A 15,753-nucleotide genomic window follows, 5' to 3' on the forward strand; every position below is an offset into this window, starting at 1 on the left:
AGGCTTATCACGAACATTATCAGTATTAGCTTGCAAACGAGAGTATAAGGATCGCGACACTATTCCTGGTATCGAAGAAAGTTTAATCACGTGTTCATGTCGTCACCGTGTCGTTAGTTGGTCGTTATGCTAATAGTCGCGAGCCTGTGACGCGCCTGCCAAGCTACAGATATTATACAAGTTACGTACAATGTAACAAGAGGATCGACGACACTCACGCCCTTTTTGTCTGAATAATTTATGCATTATAAATGTTGTGTGGGATAATTGTAGGTGCTTTGTAAAACGTGTAAAATTGTTTTGCAAGAAGGGATATTATCTATTCTAACTTAAGTATTGTATTAGTGGTAAACTACAATTCAAACCGACTTAGTAATGTTAAATTCAATGAAAAGTGTATCCAATTGTTATTTTAATAAAGATTATTTCTTTAATATAAAACTTAGTTGCAATCAAACAAAAAGATCAACCAGAATCAATTCATTTTATTGCATTCACAGAATGGTACGTTAATAGTTGAAACCAATAAAACCGTTAAAATTCTAACACTCTCGCCGCCACACCTGATCCCTATTCATTCATAAAAAAGCGCTGAAAGGTGTTTAACTCTCCATTTTTAATTAAAATTCCATTATTCATAAAGTATGAATTGACACGGAACAGGTGCCGCTCCATTCGATTTTGAATATTGAAATGAATTCGTAATGCACGAGTCAATACTTAGAATGATAACCAATATCGACTAAAATATTTGCCAATATTTCCAAATGGAAAGTGTATAAGCACATATTTAGCGCAGCCACGTTAATATAAAGCCGGAGGGAGAGATCGAATTTCAATTTTATCCTAACATTGGTGACATAATAATGTAAAATATTAAAATCGTATCAAATAATGTGTATTACATTTTACATCTGCCTAATCTAACGCAATACAAAGGTCGTGTCAATTATTCAGAGGGCTGGCATAGGATTACGCACATACATAGCTGCATGTACAATGCTTTTGATGTTATACATACTTAGGCTTACAGTATAACCTGCTAAGTACCTATAAACACTAATAATAAACGTAATTAAAATGTCATTTGGTCTGTACCATCCTTCATATGATTGAGAGAAGACAACGTGACGACGACGTGACGTTGAGCTCACGGCTTACAGCTAATTATATTTAGTGTGTAGGTAGGTACGTAGCCGTGTGAGCGAGCTAAATGCCTATTTTCATTCGTAATTTACGAGCACACTGTGGAAGGCTCAGCCTATACTTGGGAAGCGTACTTTGAGTAGTCTGTTGACACACAATTTATCTTTTTCTTCATTCGAAGGTCAGAATTCAATCTGGACGACTAAAAGACGTTGCCAAGATAAAGAATCTGTGACATCCATTAAATCCCCATACCACTGCGCTATCGTGAGAACATATATTTTTTATAGTACAAGCAGCCAGTAAATGCCTAGTAATGTAGATGTTTGCAGCGGGAACCAGGTGTTCTTGTTACAGGTGACTTCACTCTGTTGTACTAACAAATATATTTTGTCGAAAGACTAAAAATAATTAACATATAGCGTGATGGCTGACATAGCGTGTGCAGGTTGATGAACGATCTGAAAATAACATAACATCACGCTTGTGTTTCCCCGAAGTCGTAGGTAGAGGTGTACCACTTATCGCCAGGTCTGTGGTTACTGCCACGCAAAAGAGGACAAAGTCATTTCCTCGTATCAGGCAACTTCGAACGTTGTGCTACTTTTGAGAATTATAATTAGAAACTATTTAAACACCTTTTACATTAACCTTATCCTATTGTCCTTTATATAATTTACTAGCATTTATATATGTATAATATAGCTTCCGCCCGCGACTCCGTCCGCGCGGATGTCGGTCTTCACGTGGAAGTTTTATTTCTCCATCTTGAGTAACTCTGACAATGACATCTTATAAATATCTATTGGACCCAAATACGGCGAGGCCCATAATAATTAAGGAGATCCCTCTATTGAGCTACTGCTGTTGAGCAGAATAAAACTGAAAAATAAAGATTTTTTTTCTATGTATTTTTCCAGGATAAAAAGTAACCTATTTTATGCCCAGGATAATAAGATATAATTATACTTACCAAGTTTCATCGAAATCGAACCGTTAGTTTTCACGTGATGCCTGAACATATATAGACAGACAGACAAAAAAAAATTAATCACATATTTGGGCTTGGTATCGATACAGTAACACCCCCTGCTATTTATTTTTTCTATATTTTCAATGAACAGAATTGACCCTTCTACAGATTTATTATAATATGAATGAATGAATGAATGAGAGTTTTATAAACGTAAGAGTAAGAAAGCTCCGAACTGCTAAGCTATCGGGAGTTATACGTGTTATTGTAAGTCAACCATAAGAGATAGACATTTGCTGTCGTGGAATATTTTTTAAACCATTTTAAGGAGAACATTTCTGTCATACATTATTTCTGTGTAGCTTTAACCATTAAGGCTGCACACGCGACGGAAGCTTAAAAAATGGAGTAAGTTCTCCTGTTTTCCCAACATTTCCCTTCACTGCTCTGCTTCTTTTGATCGTAGCGTGATGAAAAGTATCCTATTTTATGCCCAGGATAATAAGGTATAATTATACCAAGTTTCATCGAAATCGAATCGTTAGTTTTCACGTGATGCCTTAACATACAGACAGACAGATAGACAGACAGACAAAAAAATTTTTAATCACATATTTGGGTTTGGTATCGATCCAGTAACACCCCCTGCTATTTATTTTTTCAATATTTTCAATGTACAGAATTGACCCTTCTACAGATTTATTATATGTATAGAATAGATGTAATGTATTTAGTTACCTATAGCATACGTACCATATTCAGCGTTGAAAACAAATTACCATTTTGATTTCAAAACCGCATCCATCACGAGCTAATGAGGCGATATTAGATAACATTTCACATTGATAATATTGCTCAATTTTCAGAATAGTAAATTGTCCCGTATTAGTTTGGCCGCCGCAAGCGACGTTCCCGCGGCCGTCCGTGGTGCCAACCAGTGCCAAAATGTCCCACAACTTTCACGATATCACATAACTCTAACTGTTTGCGAGAGGCCATGTTGTTTCTCTAATTACATTAATACCTGACTGCTATAAAATATATAACGTTCACTACTTAATTATCAACCATCTGTGTACACAAACTTACGTTTTTACTTCCTACTTATGTACGTAATGCTGAATAATTTATTGAAGCCCCCGTAACTTTGAGTCATTAACACAGGTATGAATAGCGCTGCCAGTTAATAATACAAGTAGGCATAAAATAAAATAACTGTTGTAAAATATCATGATCCTCTTGAAATCATACTTGAAACGTCTTTATAATAGCTTTCATAAATGTTCAAGTGGCTTTCCGTTAAATTCATGTTTTCTTATGAAGAGGTCCTCGTGTTTGTAGGTACCTATTATGCAGAGTATTTTGCGAAGCCTACTCACTTATAGCTAAGTCCAGGCAACACATGATACAGTGAGGGGTGCATTTGAAGAGCATCCACTAGTGACAATACTTAAGTAGGTACGTCCGGCTCACCCCGAGCTGGGAGCCTCTTCACTAATCTACTGAATAGTCAATCTTTTAACCCCGTTCCTTCGAGCAGTTAGTAGATATATACATATAGATGTATAGGCACTTGGTGAGGACGGCATATCAGATATTCAGTTTATGCCACTCTAGTCTGAATAGTGATGAGAATAAAGGCATATTTTATTAAAGTGTTGATAAGCACATTTTAAAACAGGTGAGAATTTCTTAAAAATGCTTTATATTTTTCTAAGAAAAACACAAACCACAGTTCCATGTTTTTTATCTAGAAAGAAGTAAAAGTTGTGTGGCAACTGGCGACCTACATACGGAACATACTCGACCATAAGCAGACAACCTCATTGGAGGATATCAAAACTTTTTCGGAAATATTTTATTTTTCACATTACCAAGTATTTTTTTATATGGTATGTTTTTGCTGTGGTTTTCTATATTAATTACCCATATTTTCTCATTTTCACCGCGCGGGCCTTGTCTCCCTAGTTCTTTGACCCCTTAAATCTTCAACATACTTCGGTTCCTATATACGGCTATCAGTTAACCATGTTTCAAACATTGCCCAGGTCTTTATTTTTATTTTTCTATGTCTTGGGTGCGTTTATAAACATTTAAGTTCACATACACATGACACGCAGACCCAGAACAACAATTTGTGGATCACTCAAAATATTAAGTTTTCATTGAGATTTTGGTTATTATGTAAGACTATGTTTGTATAACGATTTGACAGTGGAATCTGAAACCTTTGGGCTAGTTTCCTACTCCTAATACTACTATAGTTTTCTTTTTCATTTAAAAAATCGTTGCACCCCTATGATATCGCCCTGTGTCGTGGGTTCGTTGACAAATATACAATTTCACGTGCACATACTGTGAAAAAAGTTGCCATATCTATCCATATCCATCATACATAGTCCTGTCCTAAGCTTCACGAGAAAAACAACATTTTCAACAATCTTACGTAGAGCTCGAAGCTGGAATATCGAGTTACTGTCAAGCAACTAACAATCTATTAATCCCATCGTAAAACGAGTAGTAGTATCCAAATATATGTTGATGTTCGTATGATATGGGTTCTTCGTGTAAATGTGCTCCATAAACTGACCCAACAAGCTTCCAGAGTATTTAATTATCTGTTCTCTCTCAATAAAACGATACTGGTACGACGAAAAATTCTTTATTAGGTAATAAACATGAGATTACATATACAGCAATACATTCTGTTAAGTGCATGCGAAGATCTAAACATAATTCCACAGTTTTACAATACAACACCATTTATAATAGCAGGCTGGTGCGAGCTGAGATAAAAATCACTTCAATTGCAGACATTTTACACAACATATCGCGAGGACGTTCTGATACGAGGCGAAACTGACACACAATGAAATTCTTTTCAAAATGTTAGGCCCACAAAGATATTTCTTTTTAAGGTTCCGTAGCCAAATGGGAAAAAACCCTTATAGATCCGTATGTCACAGTCATTTATTTCCGAAACTGTTAGGCTTACATAGTTGAAACTTTGTAGGTAGATGTATTTTGGTAACCGCTATTTGAATTTTGAATAAAAATTAATAAATTTAAAAATTAAAGGGGAGGGGTACAGCTAGCAAGGAACTGATTAAAAAAAAATCAGCTAACATAACCGTGATGGGTGTCTAAAAGGTTTCAAAAACCATTTTTCGTCAAAATCAATTGTTTGAAACATAGACGCTTCCAAAATTTAAAAAAGAGCCCCCCCCCCCCCTTCAAACTTTTAAAATAAGAGAATGAGAAAACTAAAAAAATATATGCTGTAGACTTAAATGGAAACTTTCGGAAATTGGTTTGAACGAGATATCATTATTAGTTTTTAAGAAATAATACATTTACTATATATACCACAAATATAACTTTTTTGTTCATACAAACACTATGAAAAACCAAATGATTTTACAACTTTTATATTAAGTCATATACTTGCTGCTACGGAACCCTTCTTGGGCGAGTCCGACTTGGCCGGTGTTTTATATCATCAATGCCTAGCTAAAAATACATTTTCTAAAATGTCTAAAATGCCCTTTCTCAGCCTTAGTCTTTTTCTGTGCTCATTGAAGATTCGCATCTACGATAATATATTTATGGTCGAATTTATTAGGCCCTGTCAAAATGATACACAGAGTCGCTTATTTTCTGACAGATTCATTTCTACTTGCGAAAGAAAACCGCGTCTTCCTGTTTTAATTTCAAGACACATTTCTTACTTGTTGTTGTTTGTACTTAGATACAAAATCTCGTTTGCTTTTCTAAACACAGATATCTGTAGTAGTAGTAGGTATCACACACTGGTTTATAAGTACCTTGTATTGAAAGTTGGTAAGGAGAGTGACGGCCCTGAGTGGAATTGATTGTTATGGATTTTCAAGTAGGATGGTGTGAACGCATTTGTGAGAACATTTCATTTCTGAGAACCACAAATATCGTGACGCACCCTCTCAGCGTTAAACGATTATCTTATCCCGCACAATACTTCAGATAATTGCCTACAAAATACGCGATATAAGGTACTTTAAACCGTCATCGAATAATATTATTCCATATAGGCTATAATATTTCTTTCTCAGCTTTCACCAACCCTTCAGTAAATCTCATTACAACGGACATCAAATATGTATGTTCTAATACATTCAAAAAATCGATTATACGTTCAGACATTAATAAAAATGAAGGTATCTTATATGATCGATACCCATCTACTTAGATTACATTTGATATAATAGCTAAAGATAATTAATCCTACCCCCGTCTAAGGACGGACACAAAGTGTATACGTACATACATCTACCGGATATTTTTTTTTGTTGGTTTTTCTTGTATTTTTGTCGATAAATGGTTAAATATTGATAATAAAGTAGATAAGTACCTGGATCGGTAAGCCGCCATTTGGGTACGTAGCTACAGAAACATCTAAATAATTTTCCACCCCGCAGTTTTGTTGAGAGGAAAATGTAATACGACTTAATCGAAAGTAAGGGCCCTTTGGAACTCTCAAATCCTATCGTCATAATACTCGAAGCGCTATTTTACGCGACCCGTTTATTTTTCCAGAGTCTCTTTAAATTATTGTTATTTTCCTGTTACTTGAATCTCATCATCATCATTGATTCAAATTGTTATTTACTAAAATTATAGTGTATCCTTAACCAAATAAAATGCTTTTCGTATACGAGTATATTACATTTTTCCGCCCTAGCTTTATTATTTAACAAAATTTCCTGTTTGGTTACTATCCTGCCCTAGATAATAAAGTCAGTCGCCCCCGAGTCTGGAACCTTTCACAAAAACCTGGTAACGTCCGGAATCGTACATCAATTACTATACAAACCTTAATCGTACGCACTGACACACATCCATACATACAAAGCGTCCTGTTACTACGGTACTACTTTCAAAGCGTCTCTCGAATATAGACAGTTTGAATACGAAATTAAAAATAGCTTACTTGAGAGATATTTTCAAAGAAATTTTATATTAACTGCCTACTTGAGTTAACCTGTAAAACATTCTAAATCTAAATTCCGACAACCGTAACGACTAATGTTTCATATTGTTTGAATACGAGATTAAAAATAGCTTACTTGAGAGATATTTTCAAAGAAATTTTATATTATGCTGACTACTTGAGTTAACCTGTAAAACATTATAAAGCTACATTTCGACAGCCGTAACGACTAATGTAAGTGAATCGAATCGTTTGTATGACGAACGAACTCGGCCCGAGTGCCCAAAGAATCCTCTATTTTGCTAACTTTCTCTGTTTTCTTTCGATTTCTTTTGGATAAAACCAATAAATTTTCACTCCTTTGTTGCTATAAGAGAAGGTGCTATATTCGCTTTTACGATAGTTTTCTCGATACGATTTCAAATAAACGGCTTATTTATGTACTTGTTTTTATACTTTCTATTTCCCGATCGAACCTCTACCTGATGTTAAACGCCTACAAAATTAGTCAGTGACCCGTTCCAATAAAACAATGTTTTTATTACATGCCATTTAGATGTGGAATGAAACGTTTTTTTCTGTATACAACTTTTGCGGACGCTATCAGTTTATCAAAAAACATAAAAAGAAAATATTAATAATATAAATGCCTAAAGTTACAAACAGCTAATTAGTCCTTTGTGAGGCTAATTTGGTAACCTGCGATAAATGGTTGAGTATGGCGGTGACGTAGCACCGAGGCGAACTAAGAGGAATACCGCGAATAACTATGGGTGAGACGCAAAAACCAACAGTGGATGGATCTGAGCAAGTTACGCCCATCAATAAATTATCTGACGCTCACAACTTCAGGCTCTCCAAGGATTTAAACTCACCACTTCACCTTCATTCTCTGCAAACTCTTCTCAAGCACTCACGTCTGTGGCACACTTCCTCTCTACCCATCGCTTTCCAACATGTACCTAACATCAACCGTACCATTTCCCCGTTCACAGTCCTAATTGATGTAGTTTTTTAATCATTCTGTCAAGGCCCCTAAACACTCGTACCTGACTAATAATTCTTATTCCAATAGCCCCCGAAGTACATTCAATTAATGGCAGTAATTAATAGCCCCCGACTATAAAATCAAGGTGAACAATTAATATGAAAAATTAATGTAAAGGTCTTGGGTTTACTCAAAGCTATTAACAACTTTTCTAATTTAATTAAGTACCAGATTTGGTCGACTAAACAGGCTATTTAAAGAATATTTAGATGATTTTGCGAGGTGGAAAACTTATAGATGGAAGTGGTCAGAAGTAAGACAATATTTATTATTATACTCTCTACGGCTATTACACATATTATTATATTGTTGCAATAATTAAACATTCAAATGGTTTAAGCATAATTCAATATGGAAGATCGATTGACGCGTCACTGAGATTGTTTATCGACAGCCAGTGAAGGAGAATTTTCTTTCCTCTAGACTCTAGTCTTCATGAACCCTCGTTACTATACAATACCTTTCATTTTTAATGCAATCAAATTTTCAGTCTTTTCCTCAGTTCAGGAATAAACGTATCCCCGTGAAGTGTGAACCAAGCTTTCGAGTTACATCTATTGATACCTACTTACGTTGGTACATTATTAGTGATTATACATGTTGTATATGAATTACCATATCGTTCTTACTCACTAAATCCTTACAAAGTACATTGTATGAATTTTGTCATACAATACCATTAAATTCGATAGAAATACTAATTACCACAAGTTAAATACCAGCTTAATTTTTGATCATTTAAGAGATTGACATGATAATATCAAGATGTAGAAATTTTAATAGCCAAACGGATATGTCAATTTATCACAAGATGTCCATTTAAATATATTCAGCAACTCATTAAATGTTGTTGAGAAATAAACGTTCAAAGCAAAACATTCGAAGAGTAATAAACGTTAAAAAATAAACGTTCAAAGCAAAACATTCATTCGCACGCGCGAAGTCGAAGCATACAATACGTTGAAGTTCTCAAAAAGATACCTAATAAGTAATACATCAATTAGAATGTAACATGTCCCCACATATTGTTTCTAAACATGTAATTACAACACAAATTGACAATTATTTTTTTATTTTTTTTTACTTTCTTGCACGTACATATTTTATATTGTACCTATGTACAATTGTACATTTAAAAAGAAACAGTAAGGATCACTCCGACAAGTATAAATAAAGATTCGACTTATTGTATACGGAAACTCGAGTTATTATAGCTTTACACTGATAGCCTATGTCAGGGAATTACAAGCCGGGGTAAAAAGTACAGTTGTAAGCGGATACTATCGAAGCGAACGACAAATTATGTATAACGCTATAATAACTAAAGTCATTAATTAATACTAAACGGTTTTTCATTAAACCTTTCTTATAAACTAATTGGTGTTTATTACCTTTTGTGAATGTTTTGTATTTACATCTTAATGATTAATATTTCATATAACTATACAGATTTTGCCCATAACACAAGTTCCTGACAAGTAAACATTGTACCGAATATATTATTACTAGAACTCGCCCGCGACTCCACGCGCGTAGTTAGTGGTTTGTCCCCTTTATACCGCTCCCTAAGTTGAATTTCCAAAAAGTTTACTTTGTGGTACATCGTAGGTATACGGTGTACGCTTGGCATGTAATGAACCCGTGCCAGAGGCCTCAAGTATACCGCAAGTGTACAAGTACATAAACATAGATGTCCTCGGGTACCTGTCACACTTGAAGATGACCCATAATTTATAATTATATTTTGTATATTTTTTATGTGTTCTTAGTTTTCATCTATTGTAAGTAAATCGTAAGAGTGGATTTAATTAAAAAGTCTGTACAATCAAACGAGGGACAAACTACACATTTATGAGATCATCTACATTTTCCCGACGTGTTTTACAAGCAGATACAGCTAAATAGTTATGTGGCTATTATATTTCCCCTGATAACAACATATCCCTCACACCTTCCTGTACAAAATCTGTATAAAATATGAAATCGATTAACATAGACATAGATTATGAATATGGATAATAATAACATTAATGATTATGACATGCATTAATGAATTATAGTTGTTCCAATATACTATTTACAGTCAATCCTATTCCTTTCGCAACCCATTCATCCGTGAAGTATTGAACTTTATGGTATTCGAACAATGAAAGCGTGACACGGCTTTATTTTCATATTTTGGGTAAGAATCCATACTCCTCCGTAGGTGTAACTACTCCTAATCATTGCATTGGAACGACCAGTAACCTACCTATTGCAACTTTTTTTTACATGTGTTTAGTTTTTTTTTTTATGTAAAATATATTTTTTATAGTTCACTCTGTTTGAAAAATATATCTTTGTTTTATTTTTTATTTACATCTATCGTCTTGGTGTTTTACCCTTACATAGGCAACGGCTTATGTGTGCACGCTGCCCAAAAAAAAACATAAATGTACCTTACCCTAAGTAAACATCGAAAACAACATTTTTTTTGTATTTTTGTTGTATTTTTGTAACTACAACATATAATACGTCTGTAATTATATCAATAATTATACTTAAGTATATCAATAAAGAATTAAATATCTTTAAACTGTACAAATAAAATACAAGAGTCGATTTTCTAGAACATTTTATATCTCAGATTTTACTTTATCTCAGACGGTTCATTGTGAGAGCTATCAGTTAATTACTGAATTGCATGTAATTCCAATCTGTAAATATTATTTATAGGCCAATCGAATGGGCTGAAAGAGATTGAATGATTGTATTAATGAGCCTCACTTTCATTCACACAACTCTGAAATACTACAGAAAGAAGAAACTACATAAAAGTGTAGAACTACAAATCAAAAAAGTCCTTAAGCTATAGATCATTATTTTCAGTCGGCACCACCGAAAGAAATATCATAAGAAATCCGCATAACATGAGCATATTGATTATTATCAACATACTCAATTAAATATAAATGATTTAAATGTAGCAACATAATTATAATACGCACAACACTACATCGGAAATTAACTTAAACTAAATTTAAATATAAACACGAACATTCAAATCTTATCATATTGGAACTGAATCTATTTTGTAATATAATACATTTTGATACATCTGTAGTCGACTAATTAGGTACGTGTCCCCGTTAGACAAGTCTTATCTAAATCTTTTGCTGCGAATGTGTCATTGTATATGCACGTAAAATATTAGAATAATACAAGTTTTATTCCATGTCATACTTTGTGCAATATATTCCTAAAAAATAGCTTAATTGCTAAAAAGTATAAACCACTAACAACATGGAAACAAGACTTAATTAATTACGAGTATGCATTGCCTATAGATAAACACACATAGCGCTCCAATATGATAATTTCTGAGTAACTAAGTATTATACTTAAATACAAACCTTGTCGGAGTGGTCCTCTAAATAATAATACTGTATTGTGTTATAATAATGTGTTTATACTAATAATCATAATTATAACCTTATTTGTAAAACCTTTTTCGTGACTATTGTATTTAATATCTATTCAGATAAACCATTTTGTTCTTTTATAGGGCGTTGTCACGGCAGCCTAATGTATGGTTGGCAGTGCCGGCTAGCACTTACTGAGGCTGCCGTTTATACATTGGCTATTAGTGATCCTAATAACTATTGTGTAAGTATGCTTATAAGTACTTCACTGTGTAGCAGGTATTTACAGCGGTAATATTATCTACGATGAAAATTGTCATTTGGTAACCAAGTATGTACAGAAAAGAAATTGTAGCAACTTAACGTATGACAAAATTCCGTTTTAACCATTTAGTGATCTTAAACTAAACTAAAATGATTGCTTTCAAATGGCAGTTACGTAGAGTCCTTGTACTCTATTCGAGCTGGTGACGTAAGTTGCATATTTGTGCGCGTGATCCGTGACATTCCATTATATTAAATGAAGCTTATGCCACAAAAATTTGGCGCTCGTAATTAAATAAAGGCTACAATGGATAGAGACTGGTACAAGCCGACCTATCGTTGTCATTTTAAATTAATATGTTTAATTATAATTATAAATATTTTTGGTTATATATTATCTTTGGCACTTTGCCACTATTTTACACTTACTCATAACTTACATACTATTAAATTTTAACATCACATAGATATAAAAACTACGTTCATGAGCATTGAATTTTATAAGCAGGTTTCTAGAAAGTAGGCGACTGTTTTGGAATTCGGAAATTGTATGATAATTTAATTATCCTAGGTATATATAGAAAGGGTAATTGTACATGGGTAACAATAAGGGTATCGTAATTATGACGCTCTTGTGTTCGAGACTGTTTTATATTGTGAGTATATTTAATGTTCGTCACTGTCGAATAAAATAATTATGCTACAGCCGAATTGCTCATTTACCGCTCAACAAAAAGGTAACCTTTTCAAAAAAGAGTGTTTGTTTTGTGTTTTGTGTCGTCCCCAATTCAAAAGTATTTTTTTCTTTGGCAGAACAAAAAGATGTTCATCTTCCATTTTTTATAAACAGATGCAGATTTTTTAAATGTTTTTCCTCCTTCACGAAATATCAGCGCTAAGCGTATTATGTGGATAGGTCAAAAAGGATGAAATATTCCCGGAACGAAGATGAAGGCGAGTATTAGCATATGAGGGAACCTTTACTTCCCTGTTTATGAAAGGAAAGCTATTCTTTTCATAACTTTTTTAGAGAAGGATTTTATTTTTAACTCTTCAGCTGAATATATAGCCCATTGTAGTTATTTTTATAAAATGAACAAACACTCGCTTTTGATAACTAAAAACATGTAATGATAGTGCAAAATATAATAAAGCAGTATCCTTCTACATACACCGTAAAGAAGGGAAAGAAATTAATCATATTTTAAGTTATACATTCATAGTCGAACAAAAGCCATATACGTATTAGCTGCAAATTGTGAAAGTCGACAGGTAAACTCATCGAATCAGTAATGAGAACAAGTAATCGATTTGATAAAGTGAAAATCAGTGTACGGTTCGTGTAACGTGAGTGATTCGGCTAAAGCTTCATCAAAAAGCAATGTACAAAGCTATGATCCATACAATGATTTAGTCTTACATACATATAATATTCATAAGCTACTTATGGCCTAGACCTGTTTCAGGCAAGTTTAAACACTATATATACATAAAATTTTCACTTGTAGAAAAATATTTTTGGTAATTTCATAGACGAGGCCTAACTAGTCAAATTACATAAGTCATAAGTTAAGAAGGGAACATAGACACACCTACTTAGATAGAAAACACTCAAAAGTCTTTGGCTTTACACTAAGTCGTCCTCGTACTCGTATCAGATATCATTAGTGTCGAACATCGGTGGGGGTGCGGGGAAGCCGTGTGTCGGGTACTTGTATCTTTGGGATGAAATAGTGGTCAGTGGCACGGGAACTTCGAACTGGACTCTGGTCGCGCCTACAGTGCAGTGATGCGGGCAGGAAGCCTGCTCAGTAGGCGAGCGGGCACGGCGCTAGCTACCTTTAGGCACCAGGTGATAGGGCGCGTGGATGGTGGCCACGCTGCCGAGCTCCGTATGGCTCAGTAGCTCGTCGGGGTGTTCGTGCTCATGCTCGCGCCGCTTCTCCTCGTTGGTGTAGTAGTGCGCAGCGCGGCGCCGCGTGCAGCACAGCGCGCCCGCCACCGCCGCCAGCACGGCCACGCACAGCAGCATGAGACCAGCTATCACGCTCATCTGCGCTTCGTGAGTACTTGGACATGGGTCGAGACGATCGAATGACATCTCAGCGAAGCTCACTCCCCGGAGACGTAATGGGGAGTAACATTTCAGTTGACGTAGAGTAGAGTTAAGCACAGTCGTAGTCATGTAAACTAGCATTGTGCCAGCTGAGCACTTGTCACAATGCCAAGTATTTTTTATCAAATTGATTTGAGCAATAGCTTCTAGTCTTTGCAAGTCCATTTCACCTAGTGTCTGCAGTTTGTTGTGGGATACATCAAGTCTTTGAAGAAGTTTTGTTTTTGTTAACAATTTGAACGGAAATGTAGTTAATTTGTTCCATGAGATATCAAGAGCAAGGAGCCTCTCATTATAGAGGAAGAAGTTAGGTGGAATTTCTGGGAGAGATAGATTCGCTAGACCAACACCTTCGATGTCAGGTAAAATTTGCAATAGAATCGCAATCTCATTAAGAGCTAAATTATTTCCGCTGAAATTGATCGTTTTTAAGCAATCCACAACCGGAGCAAAAGTTTGCAAATGAAAGCGGTCAATCTTGTTGTGGCTGATGTCAAGATGGGTCAGGTTGGTGAGGTTGGCGAGGGCGGCGGGCGCCAGCAGGGCGAGACGGTTGTGCGCCAGCGACAGCACGCGCAGCTCGCGGTTCCGTCCAAACATGTTGTCTACGATGACAGACAGTTGATTACCGTCCAGCCTTAACTTTTTAAGTCGTTTTAAACTTATGAATTCGTCGGAGGTTAGATACTTGAACTGATTCTCGCCTAAATCCAATTCTTCCAAATTCGCGACTAGATGGTAAATCTGTGTATTAATTCGTCGCAGCAAGCAGCCTCTACACTTGAAGATCCGTAAATGCTGAATATCCTTAAATACCTCTGGATTCAGCTCAGCGAGCGGATTGTAACTCAGGTCCAAGATTAAAAGTTTCGCTAACATGCGGAACAGTCTCGGCACCAATATGCTAATTTCGTTGTTCGATAATGTCAATGTTCTCAGTGCGGTTAAATGCCTGAATGTCTCACTCGGCATTTGTTCGATTTTGTTATGATCCAAATACAAGTCGGTGAGATTTATGAGGCCTCTGAAGTTGTCAGCTCCAATACTGGTGAGATTATTATAGGTTAGGTTTATTAACCTCAGATTTTGTAACCCCCAAAAGGAATATTGTCCTATGGATGGGACATTCGAATTAACGATGTGAAGTTCTCTGAGGTTGACGAATGGTGTAGGTTGCGTAAAAATGGGACCGATGGTAAGCTCGTTTGGTTTATCGGGTGGGGCAGCTATTATGATGACGTTCGCATTTCTGTCGATGTAGTCAACAGGAATGAGGCGCATGTGACCGCGCGTACAGGAGACTCGCACGGCCGCGCCAGCCTCCCGGTCGAACGTACTGCGACAAGTGCACTCTTCGGGACATGTGATCTCCGCCCCGCTGCAACTCATCATCACTGCGCTTGTTGACCACAGAAGCAGGAATAGTTGCCATGTTGGATTTCTGAAACAAAAAAGTTATGCTTAGTAAAAAGTACTGCCGCTGCTAATAATGTTTGAGACCTATTATATTAGAAGATAAAATTGAAACTAGATTATTAGGGTTGGAATGACTCGTTTAAATAACATCTAGCGTTATTAAACAAATTTATTTCAAGACATACAGCCATTAAAATCACATTGGTGCCGTTTGATTATCCACTGTTTCCCCAGTGCAATGATTAGAATCCCTTAATGGGACTGTTTAGCTGTGACTAATTATATCTACACATAATATACGGAACATACTACGCATATTAGTATTCAATCAGTTGAGCATATTTCAGTAACCTACTAACTAAACATTTTACTATAAATTATTGTCGCCCAATTGTGGTAACTTCCTTCATCTAATATTAACTA

General features: G+C 35.4%; 1 protein-coding gene across 2 annotated transcripts in view; it reads right to left on the bottom strand.

Moving 5' to 3' along the window:
- Window positions 1–4,765: 4,765 nt before the first annotated feature.
- LOC118265290 (carboxypeptidase N subunit 2) overlaps window positions 4,766–15,753 on the bottom strand; it is a 50,201-nt gene continuing 39,213 nt past the window's right edge. The window contains exons 2-3 of one of the 2 annotated variants that reach the window (XR_004782737.2): window positions 6,159–15,355; window positions 4,766–6,126 (exon numbers count right to left, since the gene is read on the bottom strand). Coding sequence is in view for 1 of the 2 variants with exons in the window: in XM_035578102.2 (XP_035433995.1) it covers window positions 13,630–15,355 (1,726 nt within the window). In the remaining variant the exon portion in view is untranslated. Of the gene's footprint in view, window positions 15,356–15,753 lie in introns of both variants that reach the window. The other variant, XM_035578102.2, reaches the window with a different exon arrangement.

The sequence above is a fragment of the Spodoptera frugiperda genome, chromosome 25 (genome assembly GCF_023101765.2).
Source record: "Spodoptera frugiperda isolate SF20-4 chromosome 25, AGI-APGP_CSIRO_Sfru_2.0, whole genome shotgun sequence".
NCBI classification, from domain to species: Eukaryota; Metazoa; Arthropoda; class Insecta; order Lepidoptera; family Noctuidae; genus Spodoptera; species Spodoptera frugiperda.